Here is a 26,693-nt window from a genome sequence, read left to right as displayed (position 1 = left end):
ATAGGAGCTGAATTTTTGAAAACTTTATAGGTTCATATTAGTAACAAAGTTAAATGAAAACAGAAGCTAATGAGTTGCTGGTCTCCAAAGTGTTGAAATGTGGTATATCACATAATTTTTTTTAAAAGTAAAATATATTACAGAATGTAATTCACATAAAAACAGCTTCTGAAGTGTGGGTGCGGCCACTGGACTAGATGGTGTCTGAGGTTCTAGTTCTAGGTCAGAAGCCCTCCCGTGTTCATGGCCACCCTGACACTGCAGGTTTCTCTGGCGATCCTGGGGCCTCACATGTGTGGCCTTCCCCTAAAATGCTCTAGGTGTTTCCACAGTGTCTGCAGTGGTGAGGGGAGGAATCCAGGGCTACGCCACTTGGGTTGAAACCTGGCTGCATTCAGTATTTGTGTGATCTTGGGAAAGGGACTTAACCCTTGTGTGCCTCAGTTTCCTCACTTGTCAACACGCTGTGAGAATGAACCGACACAGGAAAATGAGGCGCCTACAACAGCCTCGGCACAAAGGCGGCGGTAAGGAAGCAGCTATTGTCATTACTGTTGAGCGTCAGACCAATCTTCATGGAAGGAGACACAAAGCCGGTTCAACCTCGCTTTTAGGCCTCTTGCTACCGTAAAGCAAGTGCAGCAAGAAGCTGGACTTAACCAGCAGCATGCCTCTGTTCTAAGTTTTCTGGAGAATTCTTCTTGAGCTGAAGGAAGTTGCTAAACACTGCGGCTTCTTCCAATTCCAAGATGGGAGACGAGGAGGCTGCACCTGAGGAGACGGCGTTTGGGAGCTGCAGCAGACCGCTCCCTGCTCCCCGGTGGAAGCGGGGGCTGTGCGGCTCCCAGACTCCCCCACCGGGTCACCAGGCGCTCAGGCCACAGACACTCGGGGAGGTCCCGGTCCCTTTCCTGCACCCCAGCTCCCAGCGTGACCTCTTCCACTGTGCGGAGGAGTCACAGGCACAACTCACCTGCTGGAATGTCGGTCAGGCGCGACTGTGGAGGCGATGAAACCTCCACCCCATGTCTCCTCTCACGGCCTCTCAGTAGCAGCCTCGGTGAGGACATGAGCTCCACCACACAGGAGGTGGGTCACCTAAGACCCCGCATTCCTATTCTCGGTGAGTCTACTCTTATCTCCAAGACGTTTCAAGAATCATTCTAAACATGATCAGGGCTCGAATAATCCATTTCCACAAACTGTGTCCCAATTCACATTTGGCTCAGAGAGGTGGTCGGTATGAAAACACCTCTACTTCTGCCCGTAGAGAAGTTAAAATGAGTTTACTGAACGCTGGGGCAGGACCTGCCATCATGGGCCGCACAGCAGGCACCAGTGACGCCTGCCCACCTTCCAGCCAGTGTCCTGGGCTAGGCTGGCCCTGGCAGTGACTTGATTAATGGTCAGAAGCAGCTGGCCCAACACCATGGCTACATTTAGTTTCATGATGAGCATTAAAATCCACATGTTCTTTATTTAGTCCATATAATACACCATTTTTAGAGTTTTTAAAAATTAGATAAAAGAGCATATTAAATGGCAAGTGTATGAAGTTTCTCTTCATAAACAATGTCAAAACAAAAAGTTTTGAGTTACAAAATGTTTAAAAATATGTAGGTACTTAACATTTCACTAAAGCATAAAGGTACAGATATTTTCTAAAGAAAAATAATTGTGCCACTTACCTATTTTTGCTGTTTCTATGAACTTTTTTATTCTGTACATAGGACATTTTGTACAAAATATGAAGTCTACATTTTTATTATTACCATAAAACAAAGATACAATGTATGTACAATATTAAAAGGAAGCCATACTACAGCCACACTAAAAAGACACTCGGAACAGTGACATTTCTGATGTACAGGGACATTTGGGAAAGAGTGAAGATGCCAAACGCAGAACTTTATGAAGAAAAACAGTCACCAGTTTATTTTCAATGTAGTACTTTTGAAATCAGTTGGTACAGAATAAACAATGTATCTATATAATAATATATAAGTTGAACAATTAGCACAGGGCATCTGAATACTAACTAGGAAAACTTTAATAGGCCAAAATATTAAATAATACTCTTGTCAAAGAAAATTAGTTTCTCTCAAAACGCTTTTTCCCTTTTTTTGGTGAATGTTTGTCTTCAATAAAGAGCAGAAATAAAACCTAGACAAAAGATGTTCTTATACTTTGAGCTTTACACAACCACCCAAACATTGAAATGTTGCTATTTTTTAGGGCAAAGGAGTCTTCCAGAAAGCTCTCTCACGAACATACTGAACATCCAAAATCAAGGCTATCTGAGCATCTGTCAGCCAAAGACGGAAGTTCAAACAATGGTATATCAAAATACATAAGATGCTGCTTTATACAATAAAAAGCACCCTTTTTCCCTCAAAAGGAGAAGGCATCTAAACTTTTTTTTTAATCGCAAATTTCATAATGGTAAAATGGATCGATACTTGTCAAGTTTCTCAGGAAGTGTGTCTGCTCACGCAGCGGGCTTTCCACTCTGAATCCAGCACGCGTGCTCCACACAGGAAGTCCCCTCCCCCCAAACGAGTCTTCTCCAACACGCGGGACATACATAGTCTGTGGATTTAAGTGGCAGGGAACGACAGTCTGCTTTTACAATGAGTGGATACCGAGACCTCGAATAGAAGACAAATCTTAAAAGAAGCCACGTTGCATCTTTTATGCATAAAGACATTTAACATTAAGTTATATAATCTTATGCTGGAGACGAAAACACCCTAGAATCACTTGTTTAGGAGAGCAGTACACATCTCAAATAGCTTTCAAGCAGATAAATAAGTCAAGATACTGGCCACCCTGAGAGAAATAAAACATACAAAGCACTAAGTTTAAAGAATTTTCCTCGTGCTATTCCATCGAAAACGAGAAGCTCAACTCATGCAAGGAAGTCTGGGAAATATATAGCAGCATTTGATGAAAACTCAGACACGGTCCTTTCCTTAGAAGTGCATATAATGTGTGCTCGTTTCCACACAGGGGTTCACCTGAAGCCCTCCGCCTGTTCCCCCCTCGCCTCTCAGCACCTCGTCACACAATAATGAGTGTCACGCTAGCGCCTGGCGTGCACGGTGTGGCTACGTTTGCCCAAAGGCAGCTGCCGGCCAAGAACTGGCTTAACGCAAAATGTTCTCATTCTAGCCTTCTATCAAGTGTGGAATTCTTAGAGACTCTAATTTTATTAATTCAAGAGCCTTGCTAAAGGACAACAACGTGTAAGTACAGAAAAAGAAAATCTGCAAACCCCAAAATGAACACATTGTTTTAAAAATTCCAATTCTAGCCACGGGAGGCAGAAAGAGCTCTTTGTAAAATAAATTTCTCCTATGAGCTTACTCCTGGAGTCCTGGTGCCGGACCACCAACGGGCAAATATGGCTTTAGAAATACACGAAAGAAGTCAGACATGATGTACATGTCGCTGCTCAAAGTGAAGGACACCTCAGGAAGAAACAGCGGCTGAGGATTGTCACTTTTCCTGTGTTAGAACAATGACAGCAAAAAATCATTTTAATGAAATTGAAAGAAAACACATCAAAAACAGAAAGACATTGCTGGTGTAAACAATCACATGGAAACAACTTCAAAGGTTGTTAAGTCTTAAAAATATGAAATATTTAAGTGTTTCTTTGATTCGAAAAACATTGATACTCTTAGAACTATTTATTTTAAACAATCACCAATTCCATTTGGGTAGAAGGTGAAGGTGATGACCAGGGTGCTGATTTGGTTCGCTGTCATATTTGGGACCGTGGCGGGGACACCGTGGCCGGCTCTGCCTGGGTCTGAGTCACCATTGTTTGAACTCCTAATCTCGAGCTGGGGACGGAGTGCATTACTGCCTACAGGATGGGGGCGAAGAAAGCTCTGACTCTGAGTGTAACTGATTTGTATGGCACAAAAGTATGTGTTTTCTACAGAATCCGGGACCGAGCTGGCAGGCGGGCAGCTAGCGGCCGTCCTGGGACAGCAGCTCGTCGGCTCTGCAGTGAGCCTCCAAGGCGCTCTTGGTGAGGAGGTCCTGAGGCAGCTCGGACTTGCGGCGCACCAGAGCCCGGTCCTTCTTCAGGTCCTTCTGTGCCTGGAATGACAAACGCAGGGCGTGGACTATAAACCACACTGTCCCCACAGCGGCACATCCGCTTCATCAGCCGAGGACAGCTGTGCGGCGGTGGCAGCACACACCCAGGGCCCCTCTGCACTCTAAGGGACAGGCAAAGAGGCAAGTATTTCCTCTTGTGGCAACTACCCCAAAATGCCACGTCTATTAAAAACAATCTCATGACCAGTGTGAAGGACGGTGTGCACACAATTCTGTTCTGTCTTTGAAAATGCATAGGTTTGCACAGATTACTCAATACCTCTGTTTTGCAAATCCACCAGTTTTGGTCAAAAGCCCAGGGCCACTGCGTTGACAGCAGTATTTTGGAAATACGACAACAAACCATCTCATCCAAACACCATGTATGTATATACAGAGGACTGTCGGTCAGAAACTTGAACCTGAACCAAGCCTTCTTCCTATCAAGTGTCTCCATCAAAGAGAAGACGGTATTTACAGAGGATAAGTCACTTGGTGGTGAACAGGCGTCTACCAGAGGAAATATGTTTTATGTCAGTAATTTGACAACAAAAAGAATATAACGGTAAAACTTCTCATAGTTTCTAGATACCTTACAGTATAGCCTGTAAAGTATACTTAACTTAAATGAAAATTCAAGGACCTGCAGAAGTCATACATGAAATGTTCATTTTTGCAGAGCTAATGTCTCAGAGCTCTTTGCAAATTTATCTACGGAAACAGCAATACTGTTAGAGTTTAGAAAGAATTTTGTGTGACATCATTTTAGATTATTTCTAAAATGTTATCTGAATATTAATATTCATTCATGGTAAAGGAAGGAGTTTTGGTTTCCCCTGGAAACTTGTGTAAGATGGCTCAGGAAAGCCACACACGTCAGAGACAGAGGGCACCAGCCTGTCACGGTCACAGTACTTGTAAGAGTGCTTTTGTTTGTGAAGTGGATTTGCCTTCGAACTGTGGGAAACTACCCTGAGTTTTATGTCCATTCCAGGGTGAGCTGTAAAAGAACGCAAAGCAAAGCCAAACAAAACCAAGACTTTCTATACTTGAAGTATTCCTGATTGCTGAGAAAGGCATTCCAGAGAGAAAAAGGCAACAGCAAAAACCGTGGCCTGGAACAGCAGGTGCAAACTGGGAACACAGACCCTGGGCTTCTGAAAGGAAAGGGCAGAGGTGTGCTGGCGCAGCGGGCCGCTCCGCGCAGGCTTGGTAAATTGGTGTGTAAAGCAGAGAATAACTTCACAACCCCCCCGGGGAAAAGGTCAGAGGAACAGGAGCAGGAGAGCAGGAGGCACCATGCAGAGGGTCACCTAGGTGAGTAACGTTTGGCGAAGGGGACATGCTGGCGGACATGTTGATTGTGGATGGAACATACAAGACACACAGAACAGACAGACAGTTGGAGAGGCATGACTGTGACATCCGCTATGGGTGCAGCTGGAGGAAACGGCCTGTTCCTCAGCATATGGCAGAGCTAAGGGGCTGCATTTACATAGTGAGTGGTCACAGAGCACCAGGGGCTGGGCGCACATAACCGCATGGTTTTACTCAAATGAGGGCAGAACTAATAAAAATGTCTTAAGGAGCACATTTCTTGGAATGACAGGGAAAATACTTCATGTACACATTAGCTTGTCACTCCTTTTCCTCAACAGAAAGGCCTTAATACTCTATAGATTGAGTAAAGAGTACCTGCACTTCCCACCTTCCGTCTTTCTACACCTTCCTGAATTGCATGGCTGGCACTGCTTTTCTCCCGACCGACTGTTAAAATGAGAATTGTAAACATTTTAAATGTCTCTGGTAGAAATGTCATTCACATGAAATTTACTAGTTTTCTTAGGATGCTCTATATAGAATTATACAAGTTTCTCAAAAGAAATGCGAATATAGTCTGACAGGTAAGCATACAGTTGACTTCCTCCACAATATTCCAACCAGCTACCTTCCACTGCCTTAGAACCTCCCCCCCTCCCCTCCTGCAATGTGCTGTCATTTGCCTCACGTGTCACACCAAACCAGCACTTGAGTCATTTTTAGCTAAAGCTTCTTATGTCAATTTGGTATCCAAATCACCCACATACATTTTTTCCTTGAATCTCGGTATCTCCTCTTTGCTTTAACAACAGTGTTTTTGAGAATTTCAGGAATATGACTGTAAACATTTTCAAATTAAGAACAGTCTATCATATCAAATATTATACCTAAGAGACTGTACAAAAAATATCTTCATCTAGATAGAGATTGGGAGGGGGTTTCAATTGATCCATACACATTTGTAAGTCTTGAAATTGGGGAATGGTAATCTTCCAACCTTATTCTTTTATTGGCATTAATTTGGCTATTCTAGGTCCTCTGTATTACCATATAAATTTTAGAATCAGCTCATCAATTTCTAAAAAAAAAAGTCTGCTGGGATTCTGACTGAGATTGTGTTAATTTGGGGAGAACTGGCATCCTAATGGTATTAAGTCTTTCAACCTGATCCATAGAAACCTAAAGGTAAGGGTGGGGGGAATAATTTTTGTAAGAATGTCAATCACACAAAACACCGAGTCATGTAATCTAATTTCAAGGGTCATGAAAACAAACATGTTACAGAGGAGGCCCTAAATCATAAAGAAGCCCGTAACTTACACAATTATGTATTATGTTCATTACATTTAGGGCACTGTTTGCTCTTTTCCCAGCTTTAATTATCAAGTCAGAGAATGTACTGAAAAGAACAATTCTCCAACCCTAAAAATTTAATGTGAAAGAACTGGCTTTTAAACCAGTTTCCTTCTCAACTTTATATGGACTTACAAATGAACATGTGGTTACAAGTTCACAGGCAGGCTCCCTGAGGGAGGGGACTGGCGTGATTTCCTCTGGATGTGTGCAGGTGACAGGCTGGCTGTCCTGTCCTTAGCACACGTTAAGCCGTAGAACCAAAATAGTAATAAAAAAGAGGACCTCAAATTACAAGTTAAAAAATCAAGTAGGAAAATTAATACTCCCACAAATAGAGAAAAATATAAGAATTTTATGCTTTTTATTAAATCTATTTCATTGGTAAAAATATTAATTGTGAGGAAATTATGGTATGCGATTAGATTAAGTAAAAAAATGTTACTAGGGGTTTAGTGAATTTTACCACTGTACTTTTAGTATTTCCAAGATTTGATGAGCTGAAAGAAGCACGAATTCACCTGCTTTTTATTTTAATCTACAGCCAGGAGCTGGCTGGCAGAAGCGGCGTGACCGTGGTCAGCACAGGCACCTCCTTCTGCAGCACCAAGAAAAGGAGTCCAGACCAGGGCTGCCCAATGGAAAGGTAATGCCACCTACATATGTAATTCTAAATTTTCTAGTAGCCACATCAAAAAAGTAAAAAGCAATAGTAATAGTGAAAGTAATTTTAATGTTTTATGTAACCCAGTATATTAAAAATATTATAATTTCAACAAATAATCAATAAAAAAAAAAATGACGAATGGAATGTTTTTACATTCTTTCCTTCACAGTAAGCCTGGGAATTCCTGAGCTTGAGTGACGGCACACGCAGTGCTGATGGCCACATTTCAGTGTGCAGCCACGTGGCTGTGGGTAGGACAGCACAGTCAGATGATCTGGACCGTACGCTCTGGGAAACGTCTGATCCTATCTGACCAGGTGGGAAATACAATTTACTTGAATTAAAATCAAACAGATTAACACCCCCCCCTCTGTTTAACTGTGTTCGGAATGGCACTCGCACTTATGAGCCATTTGCACACAGTGCACGGTGTCACTCCAGCCGCTCAATTTTCACGTGTCAGAATCCCGGTGCTGGTGTCTTTGGAAACTCTTTTGCTGGTCGGAGGGGATTAAAGTTCAAAGTCAGAGCCAGCCCAGATCCCCAGCCCGGCCAGGACCACATCAGCTTCCATGGACAGAGAGGCACGCACCGCAAGGCCCTCGCACGCAGGCGGGAGCGGGTGCGTTACCTCAGTCGCCCACGCTGCATATATTCCCTCTTCAGTAATAAGAGTATATTTGGACCAGTAGAGTCTAAGTAGGTATTCCCACCACAGTGGAAACAAAACCACTCGAGCGAGGCAGTACGTGCGGTGGTTCTGACAGAGTCCACAGCCCTGGGAACCCCAACAGAGCCCGGGCCCTGCACAGGCCTCACAGACCCTGAGGTTCTTCGAGGGGAGGGAGACAAGGCTCCACCCTGGTGTCCGGGCTGCTGAGCTCGGCCGTAACGACGACTAACGGGGACCAAGAGAAGCTGGAGGGAGGCAGAGGGAAAAGCGGCAAGGCGTTACTGCGAAGCTTTGGACTTTTTGCTCAAGTTAACATTGAAAGACATTTAAGGGTGGGGATTACTGTTAAGATAAATGAATAGACAAATTGCAGGCACATATTTCACTCTTACAAACTGTTTCTAGTAAACGGATCACTGAGATGTACAGACAAATGTCTCCTGTAAGTTTACCAAAGTTTAATTTTTAACTGGCTCGCAAAGACTGCTGGACAGCACCTCACCTACACAATCATGTGCATTTCAAAGCAAATCTACAGCGAGCGCCTCTCCGCTGAGCTCTGCGCACTTTTACCTGGCGAGCCTCTTCGTTCACTGTCTTTCTCAGCATCTGCACATCTTCAATTAAGGGCCCATCTGTCTCCATTGCAACCGGGATGCTCATGGTGCTCGCTTGACTATGTACTGAATACTGCAATGCAAAGTGTGGAATCACTCTCTGTTAGCGCCTGGGGTCCGACGCCAGGGTCTCCTCCTGGCTGGGCACAACTTCCCACCAACACTCCCCAGGGCCCTCTGCGGCCTCCACCGGCCGCTGGCCACCTGGAATGCCTACAGTTCTGGGGACACGCAGGTGAAGGGCAGAGCTGGTGTCAGTGGTCACCCTGGGACTGGGGGCCGGTGGCGACACCTGCCTTACAGCCTTTGCTGTCCTGATCCCACATAAGCAGTGAGGGCACAACCTGGACTGGTCACCAGGGCCTGTTTCACACTGAAACCGCCACCTCTAACCTCCCAACCTTTGCACACCACCTGCTGATCGGTGATGTGCACCCTTTCCCATCTTCCTTTCTGGATCTTTTACTCCATTTTCCTAACTTGCTTCAGCCCCGCCATGGACCACATCCTCTGTCCACACCCAGAATGCACAGCTGCTGCCTGAGCTGGCACTGCAGGGAAGCACCAGTGCACCCCCAAGTTCAGGACCTCCTGTCCAGCGGCCCCCCTGTCACCTCCCCACTGGCCCTGGGCTTGGTATGAACTGCAGACACGTCTTTCAGACTGTTCATCTGAGTGTAACACGGGGCTAAGATCAGAGGGTTGTTACTGAGCCAAGAGACTTGAAACAGCCAGATTACCATGAGCATCTAGTGTCCACTTTCTCTGTGAGGGTGAGGACACGGGGAGGAAACCCAGGAGTCTGCCGAGTGGTGCTATTTCAGGGGCTTCCATGTCTTGTGACAGACCCATAAAGTGGGTGCCATGGCCCATCTGACGAGGACTGAGGCTCTGAGTGGGCAGTGAGGGGCAGCTGTTGCCCTTCCATCACACACCCTCCAACGCTTTGCCCGGGGAGGGAGGGGAGGTCCCCTGCCCTCTGGCCTTTAATCTCCTCCCTCCCACCTCAGTGAACTTCCAGGAATGAGGTTCGGGGCCCCCCCCCTTATTTCTCTCCTCCCCCCCACCCCCCAGTTCACCACCTGCTTTGAGCCCTCAGCTCTGTGATGGGACCTTAGTCACCAGGCTGTCAGTGGTGCCATCTCTTGGTTGCTAAGCCGCTTTTCGTTTCTCTCCTCCTGGACCTGACCACCACCATCCTCGAAGCTTCCCCTCCTGCTGTCTCTGGATGCCAGTGCTTGCCTGCCTCACGCGTCCTGTGGGATCTCAACCCCACCTTGTTCACCGTGCCTCCCTTGTCCCCCTAGCCTAGACCCTGTCCTTGTAATGGCCGCTCACTCACTCCTCGGACCACATCCTCGCTGTTTCTTCAACACCAGTGGGTTCCCGGGTCCCCTCGGTGCCCAGCGGAGCCCCTCCTAAGTGCCCAACCCTCCAGGCCCCTCCACTGCCACCAGACGAGTTTCTGAACTGCAAGTCAGACTGGGCCACCTTGCTCTTCGTGACACTAACACCTGCACACATTTTTGGGAACAAAGCCCACACTTCTGTTCCGTCTCCAGCTTTGGCCCTGGAATGGAGCAGTCAGCGCCTCCTCCATCGCCCAGAGGCCCCCTGTGTTGAACAGATAGGCTTCCCTGCTGTCCTCTCTCTGACTTGAGTGTTTTTCCCGGATTCAGAATGGTTAAGCCCAGGACTATGGCCTCCCACACCTGCATCTTTTCTTCATGTGCCTCCCGCTGAAGGCAGGATCCAGCCTCCCGCCATCATCACTCGGCATGTTACCATCTGACCGCCTGAACTGAACTCTGGCCCTGCCTGGCCCCCTCATGGCCGTTAGCTCCTTGAAGCCGGGGGCTGTGCCCTGTTCTCATCTTTGTACTGGGGAAATTCCATGATTAGGGACACAGCACAGGGCCTCGTCCTCTCGGGGCTCGCAGCCGCTGGGCCAGACAGAAGTGACAATAACTGCAACACCCGGGCGGCGCAGGGCCTGCGCTGAGCGAAAACGGAGTGTGCTCCACAGAACCTGGCAAGGTCCTCGCTGGGCCCAAGGCAGAGAAAAGTGTCAACCAGGTGCTATGAAACGTTCACAGCCAAACCAATGTCCCGTGGCAGGACAGGGTCCTTACTAGGGACAGACACCCCCATCAAGGCACAAAGGGTGAAGGGTCGCACACCAGTTACACTAAGAATTCAGAGTTGTCGTCACTTCCCATGAGGCCCATGAAAGTCAGGGAGAAATAAGGAGTCAAATGAGGAAAGACACATTTATGTTAGAAATCCTCACCATCTCATGATTTAAAAAGCAGAATCATGTATGGCAATAAACCCCCCACAAAGTTGCTGCCACTGCCAGGGCGACAGGCTGAGAACCCTTCCCCAGGTCCCACGGCGCACACTTTGGTGAGAACTCCAAATACACGGTTTGTAAAAAACAGGGACCGTCCGGAAGACTTCTTGATACACGTCAGTAAACAGACAGTGAATTACTGGGAATCCACCTTAAAAAAGGAAGCTATTAAATCAATTCTCAAAAAGGCAGATTTGAGATCAAGAACCAAACTTCAAAACCCCAACTATTTTTGTTACAGAGATAAGAAATAAATTATTTACTCTTTGCTGTGAATGGCAAGCAGTGATTAGAATTCAGAAAAGTATTCTCTCTAGAAGTAAAACAAATTCGAAGGCCTGATTTCTAGCCCTGAGATTGGTCATGAAGTATTTTCCGTTTGCACACAGACAGGTCTGTTGGGGTCGAGTCACAGATGGTGTAGACACAGAGATGAGGAGTCAGGACAGTGCTCGGACCAGAGTGCGGGTCCCCAGTGCGTGCACGGTCCTGGTCACCAAGACATTTGTAAAGAGAGCAGGGAACAGAAATGTGATGTCAAAAAGCCCAGAGAGTTCAGAACAATCCATATTTCAGAAGGAAAATCTGTTACAGCTCCAAGGTGAAACAGCTTGGTAACACAATCACCTGCACTCCCCCTTCGTAATGCTCAAGTTTATGCAACTTCCCATGAGGTTATTTCTAGATTCCAGCTAAAACCAATTGGATCAGACACTCTGATCTGTACATGTCATATGTTTCCAGGGTGCTGGTTTCCAGTATGTGACAGTTAGGTTAGGGTCAGGGTTAGGTTCTGACAGTCCAGCCGGGGCTGACTGTCCTTTGCACTTACACCTGCCCAGATTTATGGTTTTCCTGTGCTTTAAAACAAATGTCAGTATTTTAACCTTACTTTCAACATAAATTCCATTCTTTTTTAAAATGCATTTTTATTGATTTCAGAGAGGAAGGGAGAGGGAGCGAGAGAAAGAAACATCAGTGAGAAGATTAATTGATCGGCTGCCTCCTGCATGCCCCCTACTGGGGACCAAGTCTGCAATCAGGACATGTGCCCTTGGCCAGAACTGAACCTGAGGCCCTTGAGTCTGCAGGTCGACGCTCTATCCAGAGCCAAACTGGCTAGGGCATAAATTCCATTCTTTAAAGTAGATACCCATAGCTATCTACCTAAGTTAAGTACCACACAGTTCCACAGTAATCTTAAAATAGCACTCGCTGCAGAAGCATGGGGTATGTGCTGGTAGCATAAGGCTGGCTACTGGTATTAGGCAGAATCAGGATTCACTTAAGAATGTCAGTTTTCATATGGCTCAGGTTTTTTGACTGTAGTTTTAGCAAAGGGAATACAAATCAATATGTGATTCTATAGGTGACAGAATGTAACTTTGTATTCATGTATTGCTTTTTTTTAAATGTGAGAGATTTAAAAACTACACACCAACTTGGATAATAATTACTTATGTGCCCCTCTCATCAGAGGGAATAGATGACTTATCATTTAGTTCACTTTACTGAACCTACTAGGATTTTGGAGATAAGCTGAGCAGCTCTCCTCATAAAGGAAAATCTTTTATTTTATTTTCTGGGCAGTTGGAGAAAGCCTGAGAATTCTCAACGTGGCAAAGACCCACACAAACGCTTTTCAGGGAGTGCAGACCCTGTGATGACCGCCAAGCCCCGTGATGGCTGACAGGAGAATGTCTGCAGAGACAGTGCTCCAGTCATCCAGACCCGCAGACGGAAAACCAGAGACCACAACTCCAGCCCCAGAGCCTGGCACCCTGGGAGTCAGCCCAAGAGTTAGTGCTACGTAGGATATGGCTGGCCACTCTGGAAGGCAGGGCACCTGTGCCCACCAACAGAGTGCAAGGGCCCTCCTGGCTCAGAGCAGGTGCTCACATGGTAGAAGTCAGGCAAATTTAAGGACAAAAGGCTTAATTTTAGGAAAGAGGACATAAACTTTATACTTAATCTATTCCAAATCTAATTTCTTTTAGAATTTGATACTAAAGAGAAGGAAATATAGTTTGAGTTACAGCATCTATGATATTTGCAAGAGAAAGCAAATTACAATCTTGGTCCAAAATAAAGGCTGTATCCTGGTTTTCTTTTTACCACAGTATATTCATCAATTTCATATCTTATTTTAAAAGCAGAAGAAAACGTGTCAATCCTGTGGTAAAAACTTTTTGGGGCAAATGAAGTACTATACAAAAGTTGGAAAGTATTTTTCTTTCATGGATATTTTCATAAACGATGTTAGTGAATGGATTCCCCTCCTTCCCATGACGAAGCCACAGGCCTAACTCATAAAACCTTCAGTCACACCCTAGACGGTTTCAAGAAGCGTTACTCTCTTTGTAGTACCTGGGGGTTTGCTTTGGCTAGATTTTCTATTTTAACCCATGCTTCTTCTCGTTCTTTCATTTTTAGCTTCTCTCTGAAAAACAGTAAAATGTAATTAGAGAAATGAATTACATTCAAGAAACAGTTAAAGGGGAAAACACTGAATGGGCAGTGACATAGTCCTGTCTCATTCACAGTGGGGATTACAATACATGGGACATGAAAAAATGCAAAAACAACAAGACTTAGAGGAAAAAGATGAAAGTAAATGCTAAAACTTCAACATGTCCACTGACAATGAGTCAGCATGACCTTTAGTCAATCACTGAACTCAACTTTTCTGAAAATCCACAAAATGTGCAAAAAGATCTTTAGGTTCCCTTTTAGAAACTGTGATAGTCTATGGGAGAAGGTGTGCCATCAGAAAAGCCTGATGTTTATATATTTCACATCTGAACACTGCGTTCACCTGAGCTAAGAAGGGACCAGGCAGCCTGAAGGGTAAAGAAAGCCCCTGTGCCTTGCCCTGCTGTTTACTATCGTCTCACACTCCACGTCTCATGTGTTTATACTTGGCGGTCTTTCTCTTTCCACAATGCCCTGAACACAGATCCCACAAAGACAAGGGTCTTGTTTGCTTTACTCACTGCTGTGTTGCCAGAACCTAAGACAGGGCCTGGCATACAGGTAAACACTTCCATGCTGTATATAGAACAAACGTGACCACTGGCTATATAGACTGCATGTGAATTACATTCAGTCAAGTTTATCTGCCTGAGCCAGTTTTAAGTGACAAGCCAAGAATAAACTCTGCTAACAGTTCATACTGGACTCTGAAGTGGGGGTGTAACTAGTTAACCACTGAGACAGTGCCTTGTCACTAGATTCTCCCTGGGCAGTGTGAGCGCAGGGCCCTGGTTCTGCGGGCACAGGTGAGACTCCAGAGAATGCCTACAGCACGGATGTTACCACATTAGAACAAAGTCCTGTGGAGATGAAGATTCTTGCTCTCTCATACAAACCTTACAAAATGTAATTCAAATGCCTGGCTTATAAACATGAAAAATTACTACACATTATAGCCGGTAAGGGTCCCTGAGAAAAGCAAAAATTCTGAAAGTTAAATGATTAAACTAGTAGAATGGAGGAAACAGCTAACTTTAAATGTGTTCTCTGAAAATAAGTTTTCATAATGAAGTTTTTATTTGCTTTCCAAGTATGAAAGGATTGATTTGCTTTGACGTGAAAGATAACATGCTAGGACAAACTAATGGGAGAGGTTTATTGAGGGTTAAGGAGAAAAATCCTTGAAAGAGTAACTTTTGAAAAGAGCCACTTACTTCAGCTTCTCTGCTTTAAACTGTTGGGTGCAGTCATCGAATAGTTTTTGGTTCATTTCCATGAAGAGTTTCAGTGCGTTGTATATCAAGCCATGTATTGTCCTATATGTAAAACTCATGTTGAAACTCAGAATACATGATCTTTTTTACCCTCTCCCTCCCCTGGGCTACAATCTATTTTCATCCAAACTTATCAGGCTATTTCAATATTCATTTCACAAGTTTCCTGCACTTTAAAGTAAAGAAGTTGCTGCTTTTGATTCATTTGTTCCTTTTCTTTAAAAAAAATTTTTAAAAATTGATTTCAGAGAGAGGAAGGGAGAGAAAGTGTGGGATAGAAACATCAATGATGAGAATCATTGATCAGCTGCCTCATGCATGCGCTCTACTAGGGATCGAGCCCACACCGGACATGTGCCCTGAACTGTGACCTCCTGGTTCATGGGTTGACCCTCAACCACTGAGCCACACTAGCCAGGCCATTTGTTCCTTTTCTTTCCTTTTCTTGCAGTCTGCCATGCAGCCTGTAACATCCTTCGGGAACCAAAAGCCACCTTACTCGCAAGCTGAATAAAAATGTTGGAACTTGAACAAGTGTAACTAAGACAAGCTTAATTATATAGGAGACAATAATGTGAACATTTTATTTCCTATAAATGTTAGTTTCCTTTCTATCTTATTCACTGACAGAAAAATTAATTTTAATAATGCCTGTAGAGCTTTGGTAGGTAGAACATAAAACTACCACAGAGCTGCTTAGTCAAACTTAGCTGCAGGCTCTGACACACAGAAGGGGAGCCCAGCTGCTCTGCGTCCCAGCAGAGCCCCGTGACTCAAGTCCCAGCTGCCATCTGTGGAGCCACAGAAGCGACCCTCCAGTGATGGCAGAGAAACTGCGCAGCAGAGCCTTACAAACCAAGGAATTGCGAGAAACAATAAAATAGGAGTTAAACCAAAACCCAAGCCAAATACTAAACTTTCAAATCACAACTACTTTTTAATTCACTTTATAATAAACCCAAATCATAATTAGACAACACTTAGAAGAACCTTTCTTCCTTGGCCCTGGGCAGGAATCATGCTCAATCATGTACAGGAACTTTGTTACCACCCGCTAAACTCAATGGTTCAGTGTTGACATAGGAACCAGGAGGTCATGGTTCACTTCCTGGTCAGGGCACATGACCAGGTTGTGGCTTGATCCCCAGTAGCAGACATGCAGGTTGTGGCTGATCAATGACTCTCATCATTTATGTTTCTACCTCTCTCTCCATCTCTCTGAAATCAATAAAAACATATAAAAAAAGTAATAAAAGAAGAAAAAAACAGATGCTACAAAGAGGTCGTTAAAAGTCAACATATTGCCGAAACCGGTTTGGCTCAGTGGATAGAGCGTTGGTCTGCGGACTGAGAGGTCCCAGGTTCGGTTCCAGTCAGGGGCATGTACCTGGGTTGCGGGCACATCCCCAGTGGGGGATGTGCGGGAGGCAGCTGATCGATGTTTCTCTCTCATCGATGTTTCTGACTCTCTATCTCTCTCCCTTCCTCTCTGTAAAAAATCAATAATAATAAAAAAAAAAAGTCAACATATTAACAATGACTAGACAACTCAAGGACAATTCCAGCCCCAAGACTGCAGTGAGCGGTCATGGGTGTGGTCAGGCACTATGACTTGTTAACTTCACTTTAATTAACCATCACATCAAGGTGAAGGTCACCTGCAAAGCAGGGTGTTTTGTGTACGGGCACACCTAGGTGATATGGTGGGTTTGGTTCCAGACCACAACCATAGAGCAAGTAGTCATCTTTTTGCGGGAGGAGGGTCCTGCCTTCATTTTTGTTGTTAGTCCTCACCGAGGATATTTTTTTCCATTGATTTTTAGAAAAAGTGGAAGGGAAGAAGGGCGAGAGGGAGAGGGAGAGAGACAGAAAAACATCGATGATTGGTTGCTTCCTGCATGTGCCCCAACAGGGCCAGGGATGAATCCTCAACCCAGTATATGTGCCTGGGCCAGGAATCAAACCTGCCACCCCTTAGTGCTTGGGCTGATGATCCAACAACTGAGCAACACTGGCCAGGGCCTGCCTTCAATGTGTAAAAAACACGTTGTGAAGTGCAGTAAAGCAAGGTGTGCCTGTTTACTAACATTGTCTTGATTGGTCATCACAAAACACTCAGCTGGGTGACAATATTCTCTATTTTTTGGAGAAAATCAGTCCATTCCTGCTCTTCCGTGAATGGACAGGAGAAGCAGAGCAAATGTGAGGTTCCTCAGGCGGGTTTAGATCACCTGCTCTAGAGGCAGGGAGCACAGTGGGTGGTTCTAGGTCACAGAGGAATACTCCCAGGGTGTGTGACAGCAGAGCTCGAGGGTCCCAAGGATGGAGTGGCCATCCTGCCGGGGCTGTGCCCCGGGAGCTCTAATGGGACCTTTGACTCCTCTGGCGGGAACTTAACAAGATGCTGCCCCTCACACGGCCAGGGATGGCAGCCGTGAACATGTGGGCTTGGACCGGGGTAAGGAGGCAAATGAAAGACACACTTCCACTTAACTACTAGTCCAACAAGACATCAATATCTCGTTCCTTAACTGATACTTCAGACTTGGATTTCAGTTCATTTTTTTTTTTTTAAACTTTCAACATGCAAGCTCTACTTTTTTTTTTTTTAATATATTTTATTGATTTTTCACAGAGAGGAAGGGAGAGAGATAGAGAGAGTCAGAAACATCGATGAGATCGATCAGCTGCCTCCTGCACATCCCCCACCGGGGATGTGCCCGCAACCCAGGTACATGCCCTTGACCGGAATCGAACCCGGGACCTCTCAGTCCGCAGGCTGACGCTCTATCCACTGAGCCAAACCGGTTTCGGCAGATTTCAGTTCTAACTGGTTTGAAGTATGAGCATAATATACAAATGTAAAAATATATAGATACTACACCTGAAACTCATATAAATAATGTTCAGTGCAAACTGCAATTGAGAAATAAAATAAAAACAAATAAATAAAAACACGTAGATGTGAGGATGGCAGCCTGCTTACTTATTCCAGTGGGTCTTTGAATTGCGGTACAAGGACGGGAACATGATGGGCAGGATCTTGGCTGCGTTGTCACTGATGAGGCTCATAATGTACTCATTGTTCCAGTAATACAGCGCTCGCTCTGCCACCTGGAAGACAGGAAGTGCATGCTCTGTTCCGGGTCATGACTGAAATCATTCAGCAAATATCCCCCATCCTACACCTGTGAGTAGGATAATGAGGTATACTGCCTTAGAAAATTATGATTATTTTTACAAATTCACAAAACCTTAGACAGCGATTGTCAACCACTGTGCCTCCAGAATTTTTAAAACATGTAATACCTGACTATTTAGTCAGGGGCATTGACCTCTTTTCCCTTAGATTGTAAAAAAAAAAAAAAGACAACATCCAGCACACAGTGGCCACCAGTGTGAATGCCCTGTCTTGAACCATAAATACTGATATACAGGTCATATTATAGGGTTGCATCTTACTGGTCTCATCAATTTGTAAAATATAAAAAAAGTTACATCTGATTGGTTAATTCTTGGTACCAGAAATACTTATATACAAGTAGAGGCACCAGATTGTTTAAAAACCTCACTTTGGAGCAAAAAGGGTAGGCAATTACTATTATTATTACTATCATTTTTGTAAATCAATTAAAATTATATCTAATTTTTGTCAGATCAGCAAACACCATATTTTTAAAAATATATTTTATTGATTTTTTTACAGAGAGGAAGGGAGAGGGATAAAGATTTAGAAACATTGATGAGAGAGAAACATCGATCAGCTGCCTCTTGCACACCTCCTACTGGGGTTGTCCCCGCAACCAAGGTACATGCCCTTGGCCGGAATCGAACCCGGGACCTTTCAGTCCGCAGGCTGACGCTCTATCCACTGAGCCAAACCAGTTAAGGCAATACTGTATTGTTTGGTGTGCTGCAGAATTCTGGCAATTAGTTTATGTGCCTCAAGATGAAAAAGGTTGAAAACTGCTGCTCTAGACTGTAACCCTAACGAGCCTTCAACAAAGAGGCAGATGGTTTCTTGGGCACCAAGAACACTGGCACAGCTTACTCAACATTCATGCCAGACACTGGGCTATATGCTGAGGGACACACGTCAAATGAATCCTTCTGCTACCTGCCGCCCATGCACACACAGCTCAGCAGGGATGAGGCATTTGGTGGGTGAATTATTTAATCCATTAGAAGCGATACATCATGTGGTGAACAGCGGTGGGACAGGGGACATGGAGTGCTGTGTGCGCGTGGGGAGACGTGGTCATGGAGCAGGTCCCCCAGGGAGGTGAGGGCACTGGCTGAGGGCAGCGGGAGTAATTAGATGGAGGGGTGGGAGGGGCTGGGGCAACATGGACACAGGTCACGTGGAGCTGTGCTGGCACATTTTCCCTCCTCTGCTGGGTTACCAACTCCCTGGAGACCATGAGGTTTTACTCATTTTGTGGCTAGATTTTTACCCTGTTCATGATGAACTTACAATGTCTGTTCAACGACACAAAAGGATGGGGTGGCAGAGAAGCCGAATAAAGCCACTGGGGAAAACCTTTGAGAGCCTTGAAGGGTTTAAGAAGGAAATCAGGAAAAGAAAGCGGAAAGTGACTTGATTGAGAATTCTGTAGTGACAAAAATCAGGACTATTAATTTTTTCTAAAGGGTGAAGGGAGATGAATTTATATGATGTCAGAAACAAAGAGCTTTATGGAAAGAATCCAGAGCTGAAGGTTTTATCATCATAGTACCTATAGATAGCGATTACTCAGTCAATTATGGAAAATAGGGTTTTACGCATTTTGGAACATGCTGAACACAAAGATAGTTTTACAGAGAAGCCATTTAAAAACTTTTATTGATTTTATTTATTTATTTATTTTTAACTTTTATTGACTTTAGAGAGAGAGGGGGAGAAAGAGAAAGGGAGGGAGGAGGGAGGGAGAGGGAGAGGGAGAGAGGGAGGAGGAGGGAGAGGGGGAGGGGGAGGGAGAGAGAGATATTAATTTGCTGTTCCACCCGTTTATGGGCTCACTGGCTGACTCCTGTATGTGTCTGACCGGGGATTGAACCTGCAATCTTGGCACACTGGTATGATGCTCCAATCAACTGAGCCACCCAGCCAGGGCGAGAAGCCTTTTTTTTTTTTTTTTTTTTTTTTAATATATTTTATTGATTTTTTTACAGAGAGGAAGGGAGAGGGATAGAGAGTCAGAAACATCGATGAGAGAGAAACATGGATTAGCCGCCTCCTGCACATTCCCTACTGGGTACGTGCCCGCAACCAAGGTACATGCCCTTGACCGGAATCGAACCTGGGACCCTTCAGTCTGCAGGCCGACGCTCTATCCACTGAGCCAAACCGGCTAGGGCAGAAAAGCCATTTTTAATTGCTCTTTTTTTAAAAAAATGTTCTTATTGAGAAATGTTGTCAGTGATGGGAAGAAGATACTAAAGTATATTTTACAGAACTAAAGTCTTAGCATCTTATTTTGAGGTGCAATTAAAGTGCAAACTTGAAGTTTACTTTCAAATCACATGAGAAGCACAACATGAGAAGCCACACCCAGAAATCTGTCACCCCCACAGGAGCCCACCCAGCAGCTGCTCACCGCCCTCTGCACCCTCCGCCGAGTCCGTACCTGGAAGTGGGGGCTGGAGACGCACTTGGCCAACTGCCGGAAGAGCGGCTCCATGACCTTGACAAATTCCGATGGTTCAATCACATCTAAAATTTCTTCTAACTCATTCAAGAACATTACTTCTTTTGGACTGTGAGTCTTTGGCCAGTATTTGAGCAGTGCCATGACCACCTACAGAAGAAAGAGCACACAGTGTGATGTCCGTGGTGCTCCAACATCCGTTAATTAAGTTGGTTTTCAGTCCCCGTTCACAGCAACAAGATAAGGTGGTGCTTTTTTCCTTATAGGAGAAACAGTGATTCAGTCGATTACTAGCTGAGTTTTTTATAATTAGAGAAACAGGTAAAATTTTATACACTTTATTGTGGAGCGTATTACAGATGTCCCTCTTTTTTCCTCCACTGCCCCCTCCACACGGTTCCACCCCGCCCCAGACCTTTGCCATTCTATTGAATTTTATACACTTTAGAACCACAATTTCAATGTATGTGACCCACTCACTCTTACTGACACATTTCAGTGTTAGTTTCTTTAAAAAAGTGAAAACAAACAAAGAGGCAGTTAGGAGAGCTTAGAGAGAAAAGGCCAATGGACAAACTCAGAGCACATGAATTCTACATGTCTCAGTGTCCAAGTGGCCAGTTCTAAAATTGTTGGTGACACATACACATGTACAGAATCCATTTCTTTCTCAAATTAATTGATTATTCATATACATTTATACACACACATGTGTGTGGTTATGTATGGTGTTTTCAGTGGTGCAAAGTTATCAGAGAGATAAAAATGAGCTGGTATTATTAGCTCCTGCTTCATGAGGCTGCAGAGGGATCTGAGCTGGGGCCCACACTGCCTTCTGTGTGCATGACCTTGGACTGGTCACCAATCCTTTGGTGCCTCAGAGCCTTCATCAAAGACGAGGGGTACAACAACCTCTGCCCTGGGGCCGCTGTGGGGAGCAGACCCTGAAATCCACACGGCTGCCTGGGGACTGCTGGCCCGTAGAAGGCGTGCGTCGGTGTGGCCGTAGTGAGAACCCCACCTAGACAGCGCCCTTGAAGGCACATTCAGTCCCATGGCAGTGGCTTCCTGATTTGTGGATGTTACATGTCCCATTCCTTGCCCAAGTCAGACAGGTAGAGTTTCTGCTGGGAAATCTTTCTTTTATCATATTCCTATAGTTTCCAAATTTCCTACCACAATCAGACCAGTAAGTATTAATAATGCTTCTGGAGGTTAGCCAGTTTAAGTCTAAAACAGCACAACAACCCAGAGCCAGCATTTACATGTAAGCACACGTCCTTGAATGACTATAACCTACTACCTGAAAGCTCTGTTTAGCCTCTGAACCACCAGCCAGCCGCTAGCGTTAGGACTGCTGCTAAGTCATCATGGCTCGTGCGTACTGGCTGGTGGTCCCACCTCTGGTCATTTCCAGCCTGAAGACCACACAAGTCACTGCTTAGCAAGCCAGCCCCTTACTCACCACCATGGTTAGAGTCATGGTGGCCTCTGAGCAGCATCCATATAGAACAATTCTGTTTTGATGCTTGTGGCATTTAGGTTTCTGGATAATCTTTGATATTGCACTTTATAAAACTCCAAAATTTATAAAAAAGAAAGCACTCCTAGTTTGGAGGTCTGTCTGACATAATTTACAACACAATTATCTTAAAAAGGAATTATTTTTAAAAATGCATCACTTAATGATTTTCCTCCTACTTTTTGCTCAAAATAACTTAACAGACATTTATCAAGCACCTACTACAGCCTGGATGTATGGGAACCACTGTTAAGAGTATAGCAGATGCACATCACTGCGCAGCCCACAGCTCCTAGTCATTTGACAAATGGAATTTTATGGGAGAAACACGTTAATATTCGAGCTGCAGGAAAGCTGATGTAGCTACTCATGTCGCTGGAAAGGTATTATTTCTGGAATCAGAGTCACACCCTGACTTTTCACACTATTTGCATCCACCTATGAGCAGATAAATAACCAACTGTTTCAGAGTGCAACAGCCTTTTGCAGAAGAGGATGTCTGCTCTGGGAATGCTAATACCAGGCGACAATGGCCGCTCGCTGCTGGGAACACTTCAAGAACGGGGCTTTCCTTGGCAAACTCAATGGGCTGCTGGCTCTCTGGAGAGGACTGGCAAGCCTGGGGTGTGTGCCAGTGGCCCCTGCCTGGCTTCCTGGGGAGTCCCCTTCCTGACCTGGCACATTAGGGAAAGAGAGAGAGCTCTCACCAGGTTGTAGAGGCCTAAAGAGACAGGTGGGCAACAAGAACATGATTTTACTTCCTGATGAGTTTCTGTTCTTCTTACAATACTGTACGTGCTCGACGTGCCCAGAACACTTTTGAGCACTGTATATAGGTTGCAAATAAAAAGTATTTATTATAGATTACAAATGGGAGCAAAAAATGTCTTTTAAATGGGTTGTACTTTATGAATTCTGGAGCCCCCAAACAAACAAAAGAAAAGAAAAATTCTGAAGTCTGAACATTTCCTTGGGAGCTTCCAGAATCTCAGAGCTGAGGCAGAGGTGTGAGAAGACTCCAGGGAGGACAGTGCAGGGACGAGTCACTCTGAAAGGGGCTGTCTGTCACCTTTACAGGCAGCAACTGAGGGACGTGATCAGAGCTGGCCCTGAATTCGTGGGTGAGGTAGGGGAGTCTACACACAGCATTTAGAAGCTTAAAAGAAAGCAGAGATCAGAAGTCAGTTTCACACAGGAACACAGTATTAGGATTTCTTCATGTCTTTTCACAAGAAAACTAAAAGACTGCACCTAATACCTTTTACTTTGTTACTCACTATTAAAAAACGACCCAAATAAAGAATGGGCAATGGCCCTGGCTGGTGTACTCAGTGGTTAGAGCATTGGCCGGTGCATCAAAGAGTCGAGGGTTCAATTCCCGATCAAGGGCACGTACCTGGGTTTTGGGTTTGCTCCCTGCCCCTGATAGGGATGAGTTGGGGAGGCAACCAGTCGATGTGTCTATCTCACATAGATGTTTCTCTCCCCCCCCCCCCCCCCCCACCTTCCATTCTCTTTGAAAAGCAATGGAAAACGTATCCTCAGGTGAGGATTAATAATAACAAAAAAACATAGAAACCACCCCCACCCCAACAAAAAGCAGGGTCTGTCTTATTAAAAAAAAACCAAAAAGAAAAAAGAATGGGCAGTGGAGAAACTGCTGATGGGACTGTAACATGGTGTACCGCTGTGGAGAACACAGTTTGGTGGTTCCTCAAAAACCCAACCCTAGAATTACCATAAGATCCAGCAATTCCACTTCTGGGTGTACACACACAGACACTGAAAGCAGGCACTTAAAGAGTTATTTGTATGCCCCATGTTCATAGCAGCATTATTCACAGTAGCCACTGAAAGATGAATGATAGACAAAAACTGGTCCATCCACACAATGGAATATTATTCAGCCATAATAAGAAATGGAATTCTGACACCTGCTACAATACGGATGGACCCTGATGACATTATGCTGAGAGAAACCGCCTCACAGAAGGACAAATCCTGTAGTGGGGAATTCATAGAGACAAAAGGAGAACAGCGGTCACCAGAGGCTGGGGGAGGGGAATGGGGAGTTAGTACTGAGCGTGTGCAGAGTTTCTGTTTGGGGTAATGACAAAGTTTTGGAAACAATGGTGAAAATTGCACAACTTTGTGAATGTCACTAATGCCAATGAATTATACAATTAAAACAGCAAAGTTTATGTTATATGTATTTTATCTCAATTTATAAAAACTTAGTAACAGTCCGGCCGGTGTGGCTCAGTGGTTGAGTGTCAACCTATGAACTAGGAGGTCATGGTTCAATTCCTGCTCAGGATACATGCCAGGCTCAATCCCCAGGAGGGGGCATATAGAATGCAGCTGATCAATGATTCCCTCTCATCATTGATGTTTCTATCTTTCTCTCTTTCTCTCTCTTTTCTTTTCTGAAAAAACAAAATCCTATATAATAAAACCCTAATGTACAAATCAACCAAACGGTGGAACGACTGGTCACTATGACTTGCACTAATCACCAGGGGGCAGACGTTCAAAACAGTTAGAAGCTGGGCTCATGGCTGGCGAGCTCAGCGGTGGTGGCGGGAGCCTCCCTGCCTCTGCTGCAGGCAGGCCGTAAGGAGCAAGGGGTCCTGAACTGCGAGAGCCCCAGACTGTGACAGGGATCCTGGACTGTGAGAGGGCGCAGGCCAGGGTGAGTAGCCCCCTTCCCCAGTGCATGAATTATGTGCACGAGGCTCCTACTATGAACATCTACACTAATAAAAGAGAAACATGCAAATTGATGTCACACTGCTACGCCCACCAGCCAATCAGAGTGACTATGCAAATTAACCCAACAAAGATGGTAGTTAATTTGCATACACAGGCGCAGAGCGAAGACTGAAGGCTCCGGCAGGAGTGAAGATTGAAGACTGAAGACTGAAGAGGCTTGGCTTCTCCGCTCCGGCCAGAAGGGAGAAGCCAAGCCTCGCTGCGGCTAGAGGGGAAAAGCCTAGCCTCGAGGCTTGGCTTCTCTGCTGCGGCCGGATGAAAGGCCTGGGTCCTGGGTGCTGGAGGAAAACCAGTGCCGGCAGCCAGGAGAAGGAAGGCCTATTGCGCGAATCTTCGTGCAACGGGCTTATAGTATATATATATAAAATAAAATAAAATTAATAGCATAATGTACTAAAACCTACTTAACTGTATATATTAAATGGGTGAATTATGTGGTATGTGAATTATATCTCAACAAAGCTGTTAAAATTTCTTCAAACGCTTCCCCTGACACCTGACATGCCGGATTATGTTAATCTAGGCTACAATAGCTTTTGTATTTTTAATAGAGATTAAATGCCAAGAAATTGAGAAATCTAAGCAATGAATGGCAGCAATGTGCATTCACTTATGAAGCAATGATCAGGAAACAGTTACCCTCTTATGGGGAAAGACTGTTACTGACAGCAAAGCCTCTTCGGTACAACAGCACTAGAACCCTCATATAGTCCCTCTGACTGAAGTCAGTTACATGTGCTGCTAAACCAAGAGGGGAGTGTTAAGCTGCATACAACTTACTGGTGACAACTGCCCAGCACTCTGAGTTCCAAGTACAGTGAGGGACAAGGTGACATTGTGGCATAAATCCCCTACAGTCCAGGGACCTGTCACTAAAGGACTACACCTGGAAAACCCGTAACACCGAGTGAACTCAGTGTCATTAGGCCTATAGCTGAAGAGGAAAGAGCTGAACAGCTGTGTGCTGAGCAGACAGTGGGGTGTCGACACTGAGTACACTGTGTGTGTGGGGGCGCTTGGTGACAGGGTAGCGCAGGACCACTTACTGGTTCCGTGAGGGTGCTGTCCTTCTCCAGAAACTGCACGACACAGTACGCCAGCTGACAAGTAAAGGAGAAAAGAATTAACGTTTCATTTTAACATGGAAATGCCGCTAGGTTTCTAGGATCCTAGCATCACTGTGAACATTTCCTTTGCTGAGACAAGGGTCTGACACGCTCAGGTGCTGCCCAAGGGTGTCCCCGACCAGGTGGGATGGGCCCCACTGCAGGCCAGCATAGGTTCTTCCCCCTCATCAACTGCAGAGGGTACAACGGAAAGCTGAGAAAATCAGGAAGCTGTCTTTTGGGCTAACACCAATATGTCAGCCCAAGTCTGATGGGGATTTTTCCTGTGGTTTTTTGGAGACTAACGAACAAGTAATATGACAAATGGGAAAAACCAAATTAAAATCTGGTTCCACCTTCAATCTCTGAAGTATATTGATTTCTAATACAGGACAATTAATATGACATCAACGGGGCTGAATGTAAAGATCTTACCAGTTAGTAACAAACAAACAAAACTCTAAGCAAAATATTTCCCAGGAGGCCAATGTCATTAGAATCACCTGAAGAATATACAGTTGACCCTTGAACAACGCAGAGGCTGGGGCCAATGCCTGCACACAAAAATCCACGTGTAACTCAAGCCAGCCCCCCGCACACGTGGATTCTCCGCACACGCGGGCTCCCTACTGCCAGTTGACCCTTACCCACTGTCTGCCATCAGCATCTGTAGATGCAAGAGGCAGACCTTCCTCACACGCCCGTGCGTCTATAAAAAAAAATGTTTTCCCTAAGTGGCAGCCCTGACCAACTTAAAATCATTTTTCATGAGAATTTTCAGCTGAAAATATTCAAGAACACCCGAA

The 26,693-nt window shown here is 45.0% G+C and overlaps 1 protein-coding gene across 13 annotated transcripts in view; it reads right to left on the bottom strand.

Moving 5' to 3' along the window:
- Positions 1-1,748: 1,748 nt before the first annotated feature.
- The window catches only part of PPP2R5C (protein phosphatase 2 regulatory subunit B'gamma), a 140,346-nt gene continuing 115,401 nt past the window's right edge, over positions 1,749-26,693 (bottom strand). For 6 of the 13 annotated variants that reach the window (XM_059686645.1, XM_059686733.1, XM_059686744.1 and 3 more), the window contains 7 exons: positions 25,828-25,881; positions 20,467-20,637; positions 17,826-17,953; positions 14,780-14,881; positions 13,461-13,533; positions 8,697-8,813; positions 1,749-4,110 (listed from right to left, as the gene is read on the bottom strand). In XM_059686645.1, coding sequence (XP_059542628.1) covers positions 3,979-4,110; positions 8,697-8,813; positions 13,461-13,533; positions 14,780-14,881; positions 17,826-17,953; positions 20,467-20,637; positions 25,828-25,881 — 777 coding nt within the window. In that variant the 3' untranslated portion in view covers positions 1,749-3,978. Of the gene's footprint in view, positions 4,111-5,805; positions 5,878-8,696; positions 8,814-13,460; positions 13,534-14,779; positions 14,882-17,825; positions 17,954-20,466; positions 20,638-25,827; positions 25,882-26,693 lie in introns of all 13 variants that reach the window. The other 7 variants (XM_059686670.1, XM_059686723.1, XM_059686663.1 and 4 more) reach the window with 6 other exon arrangements.

The sequence above is a fragment of the Myotis daubentonii genome, chromosome 1 (genome assembly GCF_963259705.1).
Source record: "Myotis daubentonii chromosome 1, mMyoDau2.1, whole genome shotgun sequence".
Taxonomy (NCBI): Eukaryota; Metazoa; Chordata; class Mammalia; order Chiroptera; family Vespertilionidae; genus Myotis; species Myotis daubentonii.
This window is presented reverse-complemented; position numbering and strand designations above follow the sequence as displayed.